General features: G+C 40.3%; 1 protein-coding gene and 1 pseudogene across 1 annotated transcript; both read left to right on the forward strand.

The window, feature by feature from the left end:
* The first annotated feature begins 7,639 nt into the window (after positions 1–7,639).
* On the forward strand, positions 7,640–14,852 carry LOC146707217 (somatostatin receptor type 3-like). The gene is made up of 7 exons (XM_085458532.1): positions 7,640–8,417; positions 11,278–11,393; positions 11,819–11,936; positions 12,078–12,140; positions 12,539–12,698; positions 13,005–13,138; positions 14,335–14,852. The coding sequence occupies exons 1-2, from the start codon at positions 7,641–7,643 to the stop codon at positions 11,296–11,298; spliced, it is 798 nt and encodes a 265-aa protein (XP_085314658.1). The 5' UTR covers position 7,640; the 3' UTR covers positions 11,299–11,393; positions 11,819–11,936; positions 12,078–12,140; positions 12,539–12,698; positions 13,005–13,138; positions 14,335–14,852.
* Positions 11,826–14,852, forward strand: LOC146707218 (ras-related C3 botulinum toxin substrate 2-like; annotated as a pseudogene).
* Positions 14,853–16,534: the final 1,682 nt, after the last annotated feature.

Genomic DNA, 16,534 nt, shown 5'->3' on the forward strand with positions numbered 1-16,534 from the left:
GCAGCTAATGTGGTTTATCTTGATTAGCAACTTGCATACATAGACTGAAGCATATTCATACAGTATTACAATTTAAGTCACAGACCTTTTTGTGACAGAAGACATATAATTTGCCGGATAAACTCGTTAAAATGGTCCAAAAGAGCACAAACATGTTTCAGTGATTTTTAACTAGCTGAGGCGTTACCTAGCATTTGCTAGCAGCTTTAGCGACCCTAACCCTGGAGACTGCTGCCAACCTAGAATGTACTGACTTTGGTAAGCTTTTTTTAAAATGTTGTGTCATTAACATTATTGTTGTATTTTATTGGCATACAATGCAAATTCACAGATGCAGGAGTGTGTTTCAAGCTCCAGTCTCTAAATGTTTTGTCTACACGAAGTGTACATATACTTAGGTGTGTTCATGTCCAAGCTCAAAGCGTCGCAGCAAGGAATTCAAGTGATGATTTTGTGCAGCATCACCATCGTATGATGATCAGTTGTATCCACAATTATAACTAACATTATAAACCATATGAAATAAATGGACAGATGCACATAAATGTATATAGTTTATGCTGCAATTCCTTGGCACCTTCTTAATGACAGCGTGATAAGTAAGGCTTTGAAATCTATTTTGTGCAGTGAGTGATGGTTACTCTTCCCCATTTCCCATGACCCTTTATGAGATACCCTCTGCAGCCTGGTGGCCACACCACCAACAGTCTTTGCTTTTTCCTGTCCTATTTTTTATATGCTAGGAATAAGGGTGGCAAAAAAAAGAAAAGACCAGACTGACATTAAAAGAAACAATAGAAATGCCCTAAAATGCACTTAGTGAATGTAACAATAATGAGCGGCCCTTTGGGCAATCAGCAGGCATTCACTTCCCCAACGAAACAGTTGCCAGACAGGCGTCTGTGTTAATGGGTACCTTGTGGCCTCTAGATTGCATCAGGAGGTTGTTTGTTCCAAGCTGTGGATTGAACAATTACGAGGTATTACGCAGGCGTCAACAGAGTTTTCAGTGAGGAGGAAACATGTATTTACCACCAGTATCAACCATGTAATCATCACCAGGCCTCTTATAAAGAGAGTCACCATTAATGTTTGTATAAATGCTTTCCAATAATTCAACTATTGAATTTTATTCAAGGACATCTCTTTTCCATCTCTTATGCTCTCTTTTGTCTTTAAGAGAGGTTAATCACACCAGAAATATGAGAGGTTAAAGCCAAATTGATGGTTGTACAACACGTAATGGTGATAGGAAAAAAACAAAAACATAAAAAAACATGGAAACTGATGTTAAAAGTGTTTATTAAAGCATCGTGCACCAAACCGCTGTCAGCATGAATGTCTATTTTTGAAAGTTTTCAGCTTGTTCCTTTGAAAGACACAACAGCTGAAGCTCACAGCAGGTGCAAGCTATTTTCATTAGCAGAAACCATAACAATAGTATCCAGGGTTATTATGTGCCAAGCAATTGTCGCTTCACCAGCTAATCTCTCAGAACAATACTGCTAGTGTCGCTTTGCAGTTATGAGCAAGCATCATTATGGAAATAACTGAATTTGGGATTCAGTGATGTTGTGGATGAACAGCTGGAATGATCGATATGGGAGTAGAGAAGTGTGTTGTCCTGCAGTGTCAGCCGTGGCATCCAGTTATGAGTACACACACCTTCAGTGAATTCCATCGAGGGACAATAACTGCTGAGGTGGTGCATGACTCAGTATAATAGTCTTTCCTCTGGAAAAGGCTCTGAAAATCTCAAGATGACATCTTGGCTTCAGCTAATTCAAAGGCTAACTGTAAAGCCTATGCTGAAATACACTGAGGCTTCAGTGAAAGTGGATTTTATTTTCTACTGATTCATGAGGAACAAAGTGACATGCATTTGTTGGTAATCACAAACTGAGTTTGCAGCATTGAGTTTAGTCAGAGTTGAATTAGAGCAGTGAGAAAGTCTCTGACGTGAAAGCCTAAAGGTGTTCAAGCCAGCACAGGAAAACATGGGACTGATGAGATTAAGAAAAAACACATTGAACTGTAATGTCGTTAAAGTGTGTAGTGAACAAGTGGATAGAAAGGACTGCTGCTTAGACCACCGACAGTTTGAAAGCGTTGCATAATTTTGGTAGGTTATGAACTGCTGCTGTTGCCTCAAATTATACTGTACAAATGGACTGATTCTTACATAGCTTTCACTTTTCTACTCTCCCGGAGTACTCAAAGCGCTCTATACAACATGCCACAATCACCCAATCTCACAAGCACTGTCTCTAAACTGAGTGCTTTCTATCGACATTCACACACATTCATACTCCGATGGATGCATCGAGAGCAACCTGGGGTTAGTATCTTGCCCAAGGATACATGAGCCAGGGATCGAACCACCAACCTTCCGATCAGTAGGTGATCTGCTCTACCTCCGGAGCTGCAGTCACCCCACCCAGGCCTCTCATTGTACTGCCTCAGCAAATAGGTACAATTTCACCAGTTCATTTGTAAACCCTGTGCTGTCTCACTTAAACAGAGGTTTTTTCTAGACTTTTTTCAGTTTTTTAAATATATTTACATTCAATTTATTAATTTAAAAAAAAAAACTGCAAATCAAGGTTTTAAATTAAATTTTTTATTCTTTTTCATTGTGTCACTTTGTAAAATTAATATATATTATATTTTTAATTCAGTCTCATATGTGGCATATGGCATTCACTTATTATTAATAGTTAAAGTACTGTAAATGACAACCAGTAAGTTACCATTAAAGTTTAATGATCAGGCAAAATACATATTTCAGTTACACATGAGATTTTTTTCTATATTTATTTTTTTCAGCACAGCTTCAACGTCATTTAAGTTTTTTCCTGCTTGCACAGAATGATAAGGTTACGAAACCACAGAAGATTACCGTTTCACGCCCTCGATCCAGTCTTGAGTCTTTTCCAAATGTGTTTGATATTCAAATTTGTATGCTTGGCATTTGCTTTTCCCTGCTGCAGCCACAAAATGAGGTAAAAAGTGGGGAAAGTGAACCAGAACACTGAATTAGTAAGCCATATGACTGTATAACCTTGTTTGCCAGAATGATAGAGTAATCCTTGAGATGTGAAATAATAAAAAAGTAAGTACCTTCCTATTTTTAACAAACTTTCTAGCTTCTGTTTCTCCGGATGTCTGCATTAGGAGAGAACAGACTATGCAAAATTTGCCAAACCAGCAGCTCAATCATATTTTGTGTTGAACCTATTATTTTAAGATTTGCTTTGAAAACTATACATATTCCATTCTATGCCACAAATGGCACATAAATATAGATATGTATAGCAAACAAGTGAACATTTAGAATTGTAATCATCACTTCAGCTAGCATCAGACTTTAAATAACAACCAGTTAACATAAATTTACCCTGAGATCTCTAAGACTATATTATCTTCACTCTGCAGATGCACAGAGGGCAGGTTTTGTGTACACACATGCACAAATGCATTTGTCACACACCTGGCCTCTCACACACAATACTCTTTGTATTTGAATGTAAATGCAAGGACTCTTCAATCAGCAGTCATTCAGACTCTCACTTATCTCGTCAATTTGCTCCATGCAGGGACCTTTAAGCCTTGTCTTGACCTTATGTTACCATAGCAACACCTCCTGGGAGGGTTTTCACAGAGCTGCTCGTGCAATGGCAGACAAGAGAAGTGATGCACTTCAGGAAGAAAAATTGTCAGTCTGCTCTTATTGTGTTTATCAGAGATTAGGGTGGGAGGCAATAGCAAAGGCAAAATGAGGAGAGTGTAGGGGAGTGTGTGTGTGATTAGGTTAGCCTTGCTGACTGTTCACATCTCAGTGGGACATTCAGTGACTATCTAATGTATGGTGTGAGTAAAAAACAAAACAAAAGATACCTGCAACCACTCCAGTTTGTGTTATGGAACCATTAAACTTCTTATTTCCCCTTTTATATATTAATTAACAGATATTCTCGTTATGACAGTGATGTGAAGCCTGTGATATGTTAGAAAATCATTTGTCTTCACTAACCATGGATGTGAATTGCATTACTATAGTTTTTATATGTTCAATTCCATTTTATTATTATAGTGCCAATTCACAGCCACAGTTGCCTCAAGGCGCTTTCTATCACAAGACAAAGATCCTACAATATCATAGAGAAAAACCCAGCAATTCACTGTGAGCAACCACATGGCAACAGAGGGGAGGAAGAACTCATTTTAATAAGAGGCAACATGTGGCAGAACCAGGCTCAGGAAGGGGCAGCCTTGTGCTGTGACTGGCTGCTGAATGAGAGGAAAGAGAAGGAGGAAAAGGGAGCATAGAGAGACAAGGACAGAACTTAAAGGTAATTGTGGATTTTTTTAAGCTTAATAAATGATGCACATACTAGCCACAAGGTTGGATTACAAAGAGAATGCACTCCAAATAGTCACAATGTGTAACCACAGAAAGGTTTTGGTTTCCTACTATTTGTTCATTATCTATCCAAAACTGTTTTTTTAATAAATTTTGGAACCATAAAAACCAGAACGATAATTTTTTTTATATTTTTTATTTATGGAGACAGGATTTAAGAGTGAACACTGGCTCTTGTGCCTCAGCTGATTTCTAATATTTTGCTGAACCACTTTTACTGCATTACAACATTCTTTTCTTTTGTGTACTCCTGATACGCTTTATTGAAAAGGACTTATTGAGACTTTATAAGTCACTCAAGTTCGCTGACTGGAAAAAAAAATCAATGACTGAGGCCAGAGAAATAATTGGTGCCTCGATTTAATCTGTTGAACCATTTTAGCTCCGTGTCTTTGTACAGTGTGACACCTGAACGTTGTACAACTCCATATTCACAATCACAGCACTGTTTGTGATACGAAGCCTGTCAAAGGTTAGTCAAGAAGACTGTCTCACGTTTATACCACCCATTCATGTTCCCTCTCACACAGCACCTAGTTTATAAAGGCGACTGACTGATGATGTTCCTCTCTGTGTTTATCATAGTTTGTCTCTTATCCAATTTTTTGCACTGTGGTCATTTAAAAAATGTCTAAGCCTCTGCTGCTCTCTGTGGTCATTTCCTTGTCAGATTGATGGAAAACTCTTCCACCCCATTCATCCTCACTTTTAATCAGGACCTCTGTCCTCAGGTCCATCCATTAATCTCACCATTTGTCATGCTTCACATCACATCCATCCAGATCTCCAGCATCATCCTTCACCCCTGCGCTGCCATCACCACCGTCTAGACTCCCTCCAGAGGATTTTTCCAGTACAGCTCAATATATCACTACTCCCTTATATGATGATGTCACAATAGGATCTCTTCACTAAAGACTCCTTACACAATGTGCACACATTATAAAAAAATCCATCTTAGCCTTCTTTCATTTGAATAATTTCTGATTTAAACATGAGGTTTTAAAAGCCTAAATAACCCCAAGTATAAGTGTAATTCGATATTAGGTACAAGTTAATATTTCTATATTTATCGACTTCTTGTCTTTACCCTGTTGCTTCATAAAAGCAGTAGCAGCATTAAGCAGTTGAGATCCACGGCATATACCATCCTCTGGCATTCACATTTAGTAACTGAGGTCATGACCTATGGATGGCTCTTAGGTTTGGTCTAAAAACTGTACATAAGGATTGACATTCACCATGATTTGATCACGTGTTTGACCAGTGAACACTGTGGTCTTATTCTCCACTGGTGGTACTGGTGCCCTTTAGGTTGTAATGAATGAAATGTAATTAAAGCAAAGCAAAAAAAATCTCCAAACACTGAAAGAGAATTCAGTCATGCTTCAAAGTGTGTACATTTCCTGTGTGCTGCCAATATTTGTACTTATTTTAATCTAAAGTAACTGTCTCTGGGGGATTCTTTAGTGGTGTATATAATTCACCTTACCTTCCCCGCTCTTCCGCTCATCTTCACATCTGCATTAATGTACTTTACTCAGTTGAGGTCGCAGAAGATATGCCTCTGCTATTTTTCCCCCATAGGTCAGTGCATTTTGTTCCACCAATTATTAACCATCGCTGTGAGGGATGAGGGTGTGCCTGTGTGTGGAACAGTGGTGATTAAGAAGCTGGGATGGCTTCATAAACAAGTCTCGTACTAATAAAACTAAATACCTTATGTCTGTGTTCTGGTGCTCGCTTGCTTTGTTGTGACGGAAGGAAGGTTGTTATGTTTATTAATAGCTTAGTATTCATCAAGCCACTGGGCAGATATGGCCAAACTTTTGAAACTTTTAGGTGTTGTCCAACATCAGCAGCAGTCAACGTTATGTGTACATAGAAAAGTGTGTCTTTGTCAATACATGTTGTTGCCTGTTCATTCTCTCTTACTGCTGTGTATGCCATTGTTTTCTATGTTTTATCTTTCTTTGCTACATATCTTTTAGAGACACAGTTTTATATTTTATTAAACTGGCTCACTCATTCTCTTGCCAATAGTCAGATGAAAAATGTAATAGTGCTTGCACGTCTATTTTTGACAGAAGCCTGTTAAAACATTTAAATACCCCTAAAGCTCACATTAGCTAGTTATATAGTATTGTTGTCTAGATGCAAAAAAATGTCACTTGTGAGTTTTACAGAGAAGACATAAACACTAAACATGCAGCAAAAGTCTCCTGCCCACTTGAAACCAAGAACAATACAGCACTTGAGTGCCGGCTGTCTCCAGGCAACCTCAAGGTAACAAGACTTCCCAAGTTGCTGTCTATCCAATAAAAATTCAAAGTCCATACTAGCAAAGAACAATCTAAGACGTGATGGGAAATCTGTTACCTTTACACAGTCAGCCTAGATGTTTCCTCCAAAACTCTAAAACACAATTATAATGCAGTTTAGTTGAAGTTTCATGGACCTGGATTAACGTTACATTAATGATAATCCAGGTGCTAAATAACACCGAGCACCTTTCTTACTCCTAAGGGTTTTACATAAATTCTATACTTATTATTATGTACTATATTTATATTTTAAAGTTAAGCAACAAGTTTGCTGCAGTGTGTATAATTGCATGCAAACTGTGTGCTGTGTCTATTCCACCATGTAAAGCAGGGTTCCCCAATCCCAGTCCACGGGGGCCGGTGTCCCTGCAGGTTTTAGATCTCACCCTGGGTCAACACACCTGAATCACATGATTAGTTCATTACCAGGCCTCTGGAGAACTTCAGGACATGTTAAGAAGGTAATTTATCCATTTAAATCAGCTGTGATGGATCAAGGACACATCTAAAACCTGCAGGGACACCGGCCCTCGTGGACTGGGATTGGGGACCCCTGATGTAAAGGATGCTACAAAGGATGAAGCATTTTCTCCAACAACAGATCTGCTCGAACAGAAACTGAAAACAGAACTCAGAAAAGGTCCCAGAAGAAACTTTATAGCTTTACAGACACATTTCAGTGGACGAACAACCAACACGGCTGATTTGTTGGAAGAGTTGATTAACTGGACATCTCCAAAATGTTAGAATACACCTTTAATGCATTAATTGCTTTATATTTCATGTCCACATGAAGTGTGCTAAATTAATTAACTTTGCTTTCTGTAGGGCTGCTGATCTTCTACTGATGTGAGCTTACCAACAACTGTTGCCTGATAGTTGTTAACGCCTCGATGGAGCTCGTCCAGTTTGCTTTGCTGCCTCAGGAAGTCCCTACAGCTACCTGGAGCAACACCTCTGCCCCCTCCTACTCTCATTTCCTGCTCCTTTCTACTCCCTCCGAACCGCTTCACAGCTTCAACCAAGATGACACTTCGTTTCTCCTTAACAGCTCCTGTCAAAATTGCACCAAAAGTAAACCAGGATCCCTCCCTGGCTTGGCTGGAATCTTCATCCCACTCATTTATGGCATCGTTTGTGTCGTTGGCTTGGTGGGAAACACTCTGGTCATCCATGTTGTTGTCAACTACACAAAACACGAGTCAGTCACAAACATCTACATCCTCAATCTAGCCATTGCAGATGAGCTTTTCATGCTGGGCCTACCCTTCTTGGCAGTACAGAACGCTTTGCTCTCGTGGCCTTTCGGCTCTCTGATGTGCCGAGTGGTTATGACAGTGGATGCCATCAACCAGTTTACCAGCATCTTTTGTCTAACTGTGATGTCAGTGGACCGATACCTGGCTGTGGTGCATCCCATCCGCTCTTCTTGGTGGCGGCGCCCCCACGTGGCTAAGGCTATCAGTGGCACCGTTTGGGCGGGGTCCTTTGTGGTGGTGCTGCCGGTAGTGGTGTTCGCGGATGTGCTGAAGGATGATGGGAACTGCAGCATCGTGTGGCCTGAACCAGCAGAAGTGTGGAAGACATCGTTTATTGTCTACACGTGCACTGTTGGATTCTTCTGCCCCCTGCTGGTCATCTGTTTGTGCTACCTGCTGATCGTCATCAAGGTATGACTTTTAGAGTAACACTGAAATAATTTGAGTTTTTAAGATAGACCTCCTGACCCAGTATGAACCATCCAGATCCCTCAGGTCATCTGGATCCGGTCTTTTATCAGTTTCCAGAGTCAGAACCAGACACGGAGAAGCTGCATTCAGCTTTTATGCTCCTTATATCTGGAACAAACTCCCAGAAAGCCTCAGATCAGCTGAAACACTCAGTTTATTTAAATCCAGGTTGAAGACTCACCTGTTCTCAGCTGCATTTGAATAAAGCACCAAATCCACACTTTAAGCTTAAATTTCAAAACTTACATTTAACTACTGATTTTATCTACTGTTCTGATTTTATCTGTTTTGATTTTATATACTGTTGTTTGTTTGTTTGTTTGTTAATTAGTTAGTTAGTTTATTTGCTTGTTTTATTCAATTTTAAATCATGCTTTTTATTTGTTTTTGTTTCTAATGTCTCTGTAAAGCACTTTGAATCACCTTGTTGTTGAATTGTGCTATACAAATAAACTTGCCTTGCCTTGCCTTGCCTAGAGGAGGAAGTTGGAGACATTTTTGAAAAAGTGTAGTCTATTCAATACTCTTTTCTAAAAATATTACATAGTCTGACTCAGATGAGCAATAGTGAAGTAGGAGCCTTTTATTGTTGATTAAAACACCGCAGCATTAGTGTCGTGGTCACCTTAAATCAAACTAGAGTCCACAAGTAAACCGATTTCAGCTGCAAACTGTTTTAAGAGTATTGTGGCTTCAGTCAACTAATGTTGATGTACTTTATTGACATTTTATGATTGACATTTAACTGTTCATCCACTGTCTAAAAAAAGCCATTTCCTTTAAGGCCACTCTTACACCCTCAGGAAAGGGCTAGGGGATGAGGGGATTAACAATGATAAGCTCAGGGGACAGATAACGAGTCAACTATACTGTTATATCACTCCAACAAAGGATGTCAACAGACTAGAATCTGCTGAAAAGACAAGAAATGGTTAATCAAAGAAAAACTTCACTCTCACATAGGGCACTGGCTGCTCACTACTAGCTCAAACACAGCGCTAAACTCATCGTCAAATACGTCAAAGCACATCACTACACAAGCCTCTGCAGGCTGGGAAACAAACACCTAAGGTCACCACAGTACTGACACTGGCGTACACCGAGGAGCTCTTCACAAGCTTGTATCCAGCTATACACTGGCTCCTCAGGAGAAATGGGCGGCAGCTGAACCTGTGGGAGCCTGCTAGGGTTATAACAGCCACCCTCACTTTAAGCCAGCTTTCTTCTGTTCATTATAAACAGGTTGAAAGAGCAGGCGGTGGCTGTGTTCACAGCCAGAGCTGTGAGCATGAGATGACCATATTAACGATGTCCCCACATATTACACAGATAAACAAGCAGTAAACACTGTCCTAAACCTCACTGTGCACAGCGATTACTTGCACATGCATTGGCCACAAGGTTTACAAATTTGGGCCATGTTTTACATGAGTATCTAATTTTAACAGTATACACCAATGAGGCTTAATATTATGATCACTGATAGGTGAAGTGAATAACACTGATTATTTCTTTATCGGGGCACCTGTTAGTGGGTGGGATATATTACGGAGCAACTGAACATTTTGTAGTCAAAGTTTATGAGTTAGAAGCAGAAAAATGGGCGAGCACAGGGATTTGAGTGAGTCTGCAATATTAATAATATTAATATTGTGATGGCTGGATCATCTCCAAACTGCAGCTCTTGTGGGGGGTTCCCGGCTTGCAGTAGTATCTATCAAAAGTGGTCCAAGGAAGGAGCAGTGGTGAACCAGCAACAGGGTCATGTGCAGCGCATGAGGCTGCATAGCTGCAGACCAGTCAGGGTGCCCGTGCTGACCTCTGTCCATTCATGAAAGCACCAAAAATGGGCACATGAGCATCAGAACTGAACCACGGAGCAACAGAAATACATGGCCTCTATAGCTGTGCCCTCTTTCAGCAACGCAAACATGTTTCAGGACTGGTTTAAAGAGTACAACAACATGTTTAAGGTTGAGAAGCTCCGAGGCCCCACCTCGCAACTTCCAGAACTTAAAGGATCTGTTGCTAGAATCTTGTTGCAGATACAGCACACCTTCAGGGCTCCAGTGGAGTCCATGCTTCAGGGCTGTTTTGGTATCAAAAGGGGGACCTGTGGCCTGTGGTCATAATGTTATCCCTGATCGGTATCTGCATGAGTGTGTGTGTACACTGTTACTGTAACTTGTTTATATGTAAACAAGGTTATAACTTTTCATCTTCCACTTTCACAGTTGCTAATCTTTTTGCAGTCATGATTAACATTGCTCATGTTGACTCATTGTGAATCATGTTGCTGCATCTGTGGGAAACATAAATGAACTTTGGGAACATAATGGCTCCTTCCACACTAAAACTCTGTCTCGGTTATTTTTGTTTAAAAAAAAGAACCTCACTCCTCTCCACAGTGACGTCCTCCTAAACTTACATTACTCAGAAAATCTGCCAACATGTGCGTAGATGCTGAAGCCCAACGTAAATGGACTACACTCTGTTAATATCACTAATGGCACAGGAGGATGAGTGTACTTAAGTAGTATTTGCACAGACCTAATGGAAAAGCAGAGTGTGCCATGGTTAGCAGGTGTTTCTACATTTTGGGAGAAAAACAGCAATCAGACTGCGTGAATGTTGTTCTTCCAGCAATCTGAACTCTTAACTCTATAAATATGTTTAAACAACAAACAGAATCACGTATATCCTCCCTAACCACCAGCAGGATCTCAGATAGTGTTGACTGTTTGTCATAGTTGTTCTATGTTTGACAGTTTACGTTATTTCAGTGACTTTTCTATTTCAGGAAATCCATCCATCTTTTTAACTACTGGGTCATTAAGGAGACTGAAGCCCATCCCAGCTGTCATTAGGCAAAGGGCGGGGTAGACCTCGGACAGGCCATAAAACAGGATTAATCTGGTACACTAGTCTCTTTCTTTCTGTAAAAAAAACATCTGTGTCTGCAAACATTTGTGTTATCAGTTTCATTTGAGCCTGAATACATTTTGGATGAAATTTCTCAAGTTTTTAAAAATGAGAAATTAAACTGTTATTCTACTATGAGACCACACGGGGGCAGCCCTGCCTTATTATGTATTATTCTCTCTTACTAGACATGGTTAGGATGGCTTTTGTGTCAAACTAACCAAAGTAATGTTGTTGGTTAATGTTTTTGTGAACAGTGGTATTTCAAGTATGGTCCTGTTTTTTTTCTCCATTACAGGAGTTTCACTGGTTAAACAATCAGTGAATTGAAAGATTGTTGAATGAATGAATAACCAATGAAATGAAAGGTTGCCTATGACTTGTTGGCTGATCGCTGACCTTCTCTACTCTCCCCACAGATTCGACAAATATTCAGCTAATGTGATGGTGGACAGCAAGCCGGTCAACCTGGGCCTCTGGGATACAGCTGGACAGGAAGATTATGACAGGCTCCGCCCACTGTCCTAGCCACAGACGGTACAGAATCACACATACACACACAGGCACACACAGTAACTAATGGACATAAAGTTACACAGACAGAACTTATATAACATGTCAGCTAATTAAAACTGCAGCAGCTATTCTAATTCTTTGTCTCCTTGTCTCTCCATCCAGGATGTTTTCCTAATCTGCTTCTCCCTGGTTAGCCCGGCATCCTATGAGAACGTCAGAGCTAAGGTGAGTTTTGGCTGTTTTTTATGAGGCCTGTCTCTCAGCTGCCGAGGAACAAAATGTAAAAAAGAACAAACAGAACAAAAGCAGTAATTTATTATAGAGAAAAAAAATAGGTACTTGGATTACAAAATGGAGAAAAGGCCTAAACAGGTCTAATAATTGATGTGGATGAATGATTGATGCTGTGGGTGAAAGTTGGATGATGTATTTCTCTAATCTTTAATAGCTACAGCATATCTTTTGTTTTTCATGCCTTCATCCACCTTTCTGTAACACCTGGCATCAGAGCTTCATCTCCCTCCACCTTTGATTCTGTTTTTTGCCTCTAACACGTTCCTTGATTTTGCGTGTTCCCCTTTCTTGCCTCTTATTTAGTTTTCCTTTACTCTGTATTCTGCCAGTGGTACCCTGAGGTCCGTCACCACTGCCCCTCCACGCCCATCATCCTGGTTGGCACTAAGCTGGATCTGAGGGATGAAAAGGATACCATTGAGAAACTGAAGGACAAGAAGCTGGCGCCTATCACCTATCCACAGGGCCTAGCTCTGGCTAAGGAGATAGGTCAGTCACTCTTACTTTATTTGCTTGAAAAGCACTTTAAGATTTGAAGCTCTCCTCACCAGTGAAGATATGAAACTAGCAGATGAAGATGCTAGAGAACTTTGTAGCCTGACTGCCTCTGCAAATTTTTGTTATTCCCCTCATTTCCTGGCATCACAGTAAAAGTATAGTAGCTGTAGTTGACTATAGTGTTCTTTGAAAGTTGAACTTATTCTTCTCCACTACCAGCAAACCTTTCTTCTCTTACTTTGTCTTTGTAGTTCTTTCTCTTCTTTTATTAACATATATGTGTCTTCGCATGTATAGATGCAGTCAAATACCTGGAGTGCTCAGCCTTGACCCAGCGTGGTCTGAAGACTGTGTTTGATGAGGCCATTCGTGCCGTCCTCTGCCCTCAGCCCGCCAAGGTCAAGAAGAAGCCCTGCTCGCTGCTGTAAACGGTACGACTGAATAAAACACAGAGGAAGAGGAGGAAGAGAGATTAGACGTTTGAGAGAAGAGAGAAACAAAGTTAACTCGCTCATTAAATGAACACATAAAGTAGAGTAGAGGTTTGAGGGCTTCTTTTCTTTTCTTTGAACATAAGTCTGAAGCTATTCAATCAAGCCTTTTATTTGTCACATGCAATGTTTACATCTGCAGTGAAATTGGACCCCCCGAACATACATACGTATCAGCTCCAGCCTTGAGACCACAGCTGACACCGATATGGTAGCTGCATGAAATGATGGTGGTTTTCCTTTAGTGCGAACAACTGCATGTCAATTTCACAGTTGGTCTAACTGGTCTCTCAGTCTCCCGTTGGAGAGCTTCTCTGAGATGTTATCAATCTTGTGCTCAGAGAGCAGAGACTGCCGTGAGCTTCTCCAAGATCGTATCCGTGCTGCGTTCAATGAGCCCATTTTGAGAAGTCACGACCCGTCCCATCATTTCCATCACAGCGGGCAGCCTTGTGGGGTTTTGGAAAGCCAATTCTGCTATCTTTGATAAGCCAGGGCCAAGCCAACTCCGAACAGCAAGAACCCTGTTATCATGGTTCCGAAAAGGTAGATGTCTACAATGTCCTCGATTGACAGTCCCGCCAGGCACACGACCCTCCAGTTCCTCCACCCGTCCATTGTGTATCCAGAGGGGAACGTCCCTCTAGGACACTCGGACTTACTCAAGCCCAGGCTTCTCGTTGAGAAGAGCGTGTCAATTGCATTCAGGGACCAGTTGTTCAAATCCATAATTCCTCTTTTAGGTTGTAACAGACCGTGAGAGTCATCCAGGGCAAAAGTAGAAAAGTAGACGAGACTAGACAAGGACATTGAGAAGCCAAGCAGGAAAGAGAAGGAAGAGGGAGAGGAGAAAAGTGCGACTGCCTTCGTCCAGAGCCAAACGAGAAAGGAAACTGTAGACACTTATCACTAAGAGGTGATTCAGAAGTTTGTTCTTGCACATATAATGGACAGAAACATTAAAGAGAAAAGAAAAGACATAAATGAACACAACACAAGACAGAAAAGTTTCACATGCTTTGTACTCAATTTCATTTTTTTGCAGAGGAAAAATAAATTTGTCCTGAATATTGTTGGAGTAATTTTGTCCCACAGGCATCAATTTAACCCCATGATTTATGTGACCTTTGTTTTAGATTCTCACAGGAGCACAGAAGAAGAGAAAAGGACTGCAGACCCTGAAGAATATATGCAAATCTGCCATGTCTCTAATGTATATCTACAACTTTAAACAAAACAAAAAACCAAACAATGTATGGTGTGCAGGTTTGCTATTGTTTTAGAAATGCCAACGAGCTCTTCAGTCCAAATCCAGACGCTGCCCAGACAGGATTTCTTTGTAAAATATATCAGTTTAGAGATTATAGACCCTTTGAGTTTAAGTGTAAGTCTGAGAGCAGCATGCTGCCTTCATCTAAAGTACTGCCAACAATATATATGTGTTTCATGAAACCTAAAATAAAAATAACTTTTGTAACTGAAATAAACACAGTGTTTCAGTATGATTTGTTCACTGTGCTGTTTTCAGGGTGATGAATGTAAGGAGCAGAAATGGTCGTTTGTGAGGAAGCAAGCAACAAGCAAACTTGTGTCTGAATAAGATTTATTAACAAATGTATTATTTGTTGTGCTATTAAAATAAAAATAAAACATTTGATTGCACAAAAGATTCACATTATTTCTCCACAACATGTGACCTTTTGGATTGAATGCCTATACTCAACTATGGGGGATATAAAATTCTCATTTTGATCCAGCTGCTGATATCGCCTATACTCTATCCTTATTTACATATTGTGGAGAACAGCATCTTTTTCTGGTGGTGAGTTGAAAATGTTCAGACTCAAACAGCACTTTCAGTTTTGCAGTTTAATGTTTGACCAGCTTTTTTTGCCAAAACACCTTCATGTCTGTGAAGGTTCTCAGTCATCCAGGTCATTGTAGTCAAAGGAGCTTGCAAAGAAAAGCGTCTGGACTTCTTTACAGTTTTTTACAGACGCTAGGACACATGTCTCAATACTTAGGTCACTTTTGCAAAACTCTTCACACAATTCTCCTAACTGACCCTCAGCGTGGCAAAGCAGTTCATTTCACATTCAAAATGCACTACAACTACCAAAACACTTCATTCAGGTCTCAAATAAACTCATTCTTCCAGAACACTAGCAAAGGTTGACAGCCGACAAACACACTTTGTCACCCACAAAACAATGACCTAAAAAACACTAACAACATGTAGCATTACACAGTGTTTTCCTGTGTATAACAAGGAAACATCTCTGTTTATAATTTCAATATATGTTACTGGAATGAATCAGACATCATGCAGAATTCATTAATATTTGTTTATGTATTTTTATTTTTCTGCACTAAGTAATCCCAAAATACAAGAATTTGTATACACACCATCCACTGATACTCATACAATAGTAATGCTAATCTACTCGGTCTTCTCCATTTGGCCACAGGTTCTCATCCACATCACATCTTATGTCATCTAGGGCAATACACCTAGGAAAGAATCTTCTGGCATGCCAGAATTGAAGGAGTTGAAAAATTGGAGGAGTAACACCTGTGTAGATGTTCATCTACAATGAGAACAAGCTGTGGCTGGTTAAACTGCATTTTTAGATTTAAAATATGTGTCAATAAAATATTGCTGTTGGATTTTGCTGTCTTTTCAAGTTTTGCATTGTGTTATTGTTTTGGCCATAAGTTTAACAGTTTTGAAAACAGTATGTAAGCACATGCAAAATGTCCTGCACGTACAAAGGTTTTTGGCAGTTGTTGTGTCTGAGTGAGAAGATAATTCATGAAATTTGAGAGATGTAGTCATTGAATGCATTTTGTGCCAAAACAATGATAACTGGTCCTCAGTTTAGCCCACATAGACTTCTGTTGTGCTCACTGTGTGAGGAGTTTTGCAAATGTGACCTAAGTATTGAGAAATGTGTCCTAGCGTCTGTAGAAAACTGTAAGTTACTTGAAGACGTTTCACCTCTCATCCGAGAAGCTTCTTCAGTTCTAAGGTCAAATGGTGGAGAGTCCCAGATATAAACCTAGTGGGAGTATCCCCCCCACAGAGGGACAAAAGGACCCCCTGATGATCCTCTAATCGCCTGAGCCAAGGTGTGAAACTGGGTGTGGGTCCCAATCAGCCAGAGTTTCGGGTGAGTTCATTGTGAAACCTGGCCCCACCTTATCATGCGAATTCCTGAGATCAGATGGCCCAGGATGTGAGTGGGCGTTAAGGCGTCTGGGGAGGGAACTCGAAACTGGATTATAGATGGCAGAGAGTTGGTGTCGTAAACCCCCGCCTCTGTTCAAAGATTGTCG

The sequence above is a fragment of the Copadichromis virginalis genome, linkage group LG6 (genome assembly GCF_057382275.1).
Source record: "Copadichromis virginalis isolate Kocher_CV1m ecotype Utaka linkage group LG6, C_Virginalis_male_GT1.1, whole genome shotgun sequence".
In the NCBI taxonomy this organism is placed as follows: Eukaryota; Metazoa; Chordata; class Actinopteri; order Cichliformes; family Cichlidae; genus Copadichromis; species Copadichromis virginalis.

Coding starts and splice junctions, on each gene's coding strand:
- LOC146707217 (XM_085458532.1), top strand. CDS start 7,641: ATGGAGCTCGTCCAGTTTGCTTTGCTGCCTCAGGAAGTCCCTACAGCT. Junction 8,418..11,277: donor ACCTGCTGATCGTCATCAAG/GTATGACTTTTA, acceptor TTTCTATTTCAG/GAAATCCATCCATCTTTTTA.